The sequence below is a fragment of the Crocuta crocuta genome, unplaced genomic scaffold, assembly GCF_008692635.1.
Source record: "Crocuta crocuta isolate KB4526 unplaced genomic scaffold, BGI_CrCroc_1.0 scaffold96, whole genome shotgun sequence".
NCBI classification, from domain to species: domain Eukaryota; kingdom Metazoa; phylum Chordata; class Mammalia; order Carnivora; family Hyaenidae; genus Crocuta; species Crocuta crocuta.
The window spans coordinates 2223852-2228690 of NW_027531522.1; the positions used below are offsets into that span (position 1 = coordinate 2223852).

Here is a 4839-nt window from a genome sequence, read left to right on the forward strand (position 1 = left end):
GGAAAGAAGCTAGTTTGAACTGCAGAAGGGAGGCACTTGGACACAGTCTGGGGGATGGGTATGGCCGAAGCTGCTCTGGGAGCCCAGTGGATGTGTCTTTTCTTCACGGGTCTCGTCCCGGTTGCTCAGCTCAGGGGTGGACAGCAACTGCTCCCGCCATTTGAGGAGTCCCAGTGGGGGTGATTTGGGATGCACCTTCTCCCGACCCTGAAAATGCAACCTCATGGAAGGACCACTCTTTAGTAGCCATGATTCTAGGACCCTGGCTTTGTTTCCAATCTTTTTTTTTTTTTTTTTTTTTTTTACTTTGGAAGGAGTTGCAGTCATGCACTGAAAGAAAAGCAGCCTCTTTAGTGCAGCAACACTATTAAAAGTTCTGTGTTATCCCAGAGAGGGCCATATGCCATCACCTCTGGGAAAGACCTCTCCTCTGGACTCCTTCAGCCAACCTTCAGGCTCGTCTGACTTCACTTTCTCCACAACCACTTGTAAGCCTTTGAAGAGCAGGACCGGTGTCCAGTTATCAGGGTAGCAATAAGGACAACAGCCCTCACCTTAATTGAGGGTGCAATGTGTGTCTGGTTCTGTCTTAAGAATTTTCTACACACCCCATTTAGTCTTCTCGGCAATCCTCTGCAGTAGGTTCCGTAATTATTCTCCACGCACTGAGAACCCAAGATAGGCCCACACTTGCACATGCAGTGAGCGGCACTGACTGATGGACGGGGTCCGGGAATCTGAGAGAGCCCTTGGGTTTACTTTGAAGAATATTTTTTTCAGATGCAACAATCTGTTAGTTGAATGATGAGCCTCGAAGCTCATGTAGGGAGAGTGTAACAGTAGTTTCACAAAACCTGAAATCTCGCAGCTCATCCTAACATCTCCCGCTGTAGATGAGAAGGAACCAAGGCGCCCTTCTGTTAGGTGTTGTTAGAGGCGGCCCGCACACACCTGGATCTAGTTCCTCCAGTTCTGGTAGTTTCCCTGCAGTGTCCTGAGGAGGCAGGCAGTACTTTGCTGGGTCTCAGGGTTATGCCTGGGCTATGCAGAGTCTTTCCTTACCTGGGGGACATGCTCTACCCTTTATTACATCAGTTGCAATTGACCATGACCTGTATGTCCTTGCCAGTGCTCTGCGAAGTCTGAAGGTAAATTGAAGACGTGAGTCAGCATCTGTTGTTTGGCTGCTGATGAAGAATTCTCAGCGTGTCCATACAGAGGAGCAAATAAACAGGCACGAGACGGCTGGCTACCCTGGGTATCGTTTTTAACGTTTATTCATTTTTGTGAGACAGAGACAGGGTGTGTGTGGCGGAGGGGCAGAGAGAGAGAGAGAGAGACATAGAATCCGAAGCAGTTCCAGGCTCTGACTTGTCAGCACAGAGCTCAACGCGGGGCTCCAACTCACAAACGGTGAGATCATGACCTGAGCCGCGGTTGGTTGCTTAACCGACTGAGCCACCCCAGACGCCCCTACCCTGTGTATTTTAACATAATGCAGTTGTTGAGTTGTCGTGGGGCATGATTGAACGTTGGAATGTTTTATGCCTAAAAACTATGAGAGGATGACTTTCTGGAGCCCTCCCGGAAACATCTGACTCACCTAACATTAACACGCGATTACCACAATGAGTGGAGCTCTAACATACTAGATCTCATGAAGGCAACCCAGCTCTGTAAACCTGAAGCTTACGGACACTAACAACCAGGTGCTAAGGTAATTCTAACTTGCCCTTTACTTCTAACCAAGTTAACTATTTTGGAGGCAAAAACAATATTAAGCAGCTTCCTGAGACTGTTGTTCTTGTCGATTCCGAATCCTGGTGTTATTTTCACTGATCTAGTTAAACCCAGTGTAATGTTCGCTAGCATATGTCTTTCTACACCGACAATATTTTTTGACATTGAGAACTCAAAAAAAAAAAAAAAATCAGAGCCATAAAGATGTTTTATTTGTACTTGACTTCTACTGGAAATTTAAAAAGAAAAAGTAGTAAGAGCCTTTCTCGTAAACGAGGGTGGACACTCTGGACCCAGGTTTGCTTTCCGTTAGCCAAACCCTAGTAAAGTCACAGAGGAGAGAGTCAGCAGGTTACATCAGAAGGCACCACACTTGCCGTGAATTTATCAGGAACTCCTTATGAATCAGAGAAGCAGAGCTTTCCAGAAACCAGTTTGTGTCCGGTTACACGTTACTTATAACGTCCTCATAACCCAAACCATTTTGCTTGGCAACAATTACGTTTGTTCTTTGACTAGGAAGCAGTTCGAGTGACAAGGTACAAAAAATAATAAGCATGCAGCCCTTTATTTAGTTTTGCAAAGTCTCTGCTTATAGTTCTGTATATTACATGACTGTGTTATACAAATACATTTATTTACAAAAACACTCTAGCTGTGCAAACTTGTTGCTTTTTAAAAATGTACGGGTATCCCCCATTTCTGCCCATCCCAAGATATATTTTTAAAGCATGCATAAAAATTAACTTTGGTGTGGGAAAACTACTCTGTGCTGCCACATACAGTATTTTTTATGTCTATTTATATATGTACAAAAGTTGATTGGTTTACAGAACGTTACAGAAGTGTACATGTTAAAATCCACAATGCAATCGTGTGGGTTACCAGGTCTCAGGAAACAAAGGAAGGGTTTAGATACTGGAAAGGAAACAACTCAAGAATCCCAACATGTTAAGAGAAAGAAACAAGAGAAAGGAAAAAGGAAAGCAAAGAAAACTAGCTTTCTTGGGCTGCAAATTATTATACACGGTTTTCACGGCAGTGCAACAGGCTTGATAAACTGCTTTCTACACAGGCCTCGTGTTGGCTCGTGTAGAAGTTCACTGGCTTTTTGTCTAGCACGCTACGTTCAAATGTACAATGTTATAGTATCAAAATGTTTTTGGCAAAAAAGATCTTGAAAGGAACCATGACGTTCTGACAAAAATAGAAATCTGTAATAAAGCTAAATAACACCAAAATAAAAGGAAATATTATAGTATCTGTTTTACAATTTGTATAGTCACGCTCGTGTATTTCTCTGTTTCACGTCTAGTCTCCGTAATGAAAAATATTTTTGTACAAAACATACTAAAATTCTGGAATCGTACATGGTTTACATGCTGAATACGTTTTTCTCCCCGTCTCGCGCGCACCCCTCTCTCCTGCTGGCCGCTCTTTCCGTAACACATGCTTACTTCATTTGACAGGTATTGGATATAGACAGTAAACACTATGTAATTACAACAGCGACAAAGAAAACTAACAAGCTTTACTGACATCTACTAATCCAGTATTTAGCACACACTTAGCGGTACGCCTCAAACAGTACGGCAATATGTTACATTCACTTGGGAAAACAGTTGTTGAAGACTGTTGAAAAAAATTGTTTTGTATGTTTTTTTTTTTTTAAAGGTAACTCCGACTTGTACCTAACAGGATTTGGCCTTTAAGAGGTCTCCTTTGCTGTGGATGGGGTGCCTTTGCTTGAACTTCCATTCTGTGCCTTGTAGCTGGTGAGGCCGGGAGTGTGGATGGTCCTGATGCTCTTGGTACCTTGGTTCAGTGAAGTGGGGGAGGCGGGGGAGGGCGGGGAGGAGGAGGAGGAGGAGGGAGAAGGGGCTGCTCGGCCGTTTTGAGTCTGCAGTGGGAATGAGAGATGGTGGCCTTTACCTGTATGAGTGGGGCTCTGAAACTTTAAGGAGCCATTAGAGACAGAGGGGATGAGGGAGGCAGAGGAGGCAGGCCGTCCTGTCTGGGGGCTGAGAGGGTTAGAAGTAACCGGTGGTTTAGTAGCAGGTGGGATAGGCAAGTTAGAGCTGTCACCACTAGAAGAAGGCAGAGAACTGCTTTTCCCAGAGCTGGGAGAAAGGGCTGGAATCTTAGAAGCAGGTAAGGAGGGGAAAGTAGGCTTACAGTCCCCACCAGCTTTCTTAGCACTTCCATTAGCCTGCAAATAAAGATGGCGGGAGACAGTTGGTCAGAAAGCTGGTAACACGATCCAACCACAGGGTCTGGCGACACAGCCCTTCTGAGAACGACTAAATAAAAGAAACCAAACCAAACCAAACCAAACCAAACCAGTGTGAGGCCTGAGCTAAGTCTTGTTGTGCTGTACTGGACCCGGCAGAGACCCCCAAAGTACAAGAGCGGAGGATGTACAGAACGGGAGGAAAGGAAGGACAGTGTTGGTGAGAACAGGCACATCGTCCCGCTACCGTTCCCGGGTGCTAGGTCGGCCATGCGTCTGGGTGATTGCTGGGGTGGGGCTGGGCATCGTGAGGGACCGTTAATGTGCCTCTAATGCAATGCAGTCAGCATATACGTTAGTACTGGTGACTTTCAGGGCAGCTCAGGGACAGCTCTGTCTTGGTGTCCCGATGAACCACTACATTCACCAAAGAAAAGCCGACGAGCCCGGCACCTTGTGTTAACAGGTAAACTTTGGAGTCACAAAGGAAAAGATGTTTTATTGCAAGCATGCAAAAGCGTGGTGAAAAGTTTAACGAAGGTTTTTAGACTTTCTTCATGCCCCAGATCCAGGATGTCTACGTAAACCACATCTTACATAGAAAACGTGATATTTGGTATCAACTAAGTCAGTGACTTGCTTCTTAACCGCGACAGTGTCCGTCCAAAATTGGGTTTAAGGTAAAACTACCTGACGGTATTGGCGGGGGTCCTGCAGTTTGGACGGCTTGCCAGGCTTGTCCAGGCTTCCGGGTCTGTTCTTGGAGCTCATGGGGACCGGCATCCTGCTCGTCTGCGGGGTCCCAGGGGTGCCCTGCGGGAGGGAGTGGCGGGAGGGAAGAGAAGGGAGAAGAACGTGAGCGGATTATC

The 4839-nt window shown here is 45.8% G+C and overlaps 1 protein-coding gene across 4 annotated transcripts in view; it reads right to left on the bottom strand.

Moving 5' to 3' along the window:
- Positions 1-1930: 1930 nt before the first annotated feature.
- Positions 1931-4839, bottom strand: part of KIAA1217 (KIAA1217 ortholog) — a 297582-nt gene continuing 294673 nt past the window's right edge. For all 4 annotated transcript variants that reach the window (XM_077772488.1, XM_077772490.1, XM_077772489.1 and 1 more), the window contains 2 exons: positions 4661-4783; positions 1931-3949 (listed from right to left, as the gene is read on the bottom strand). In XM_077772488.1, the coding sequence (XP_077628614.1) occupies positions 3449-3949; positions 4661-4783 (624 nt within the window). In that variant the 3' untranslated portion in view covers positions 1931-3448. The remainder of the gene's footprint in view (positions 3950-4660; positions 4784-4839) is intronic.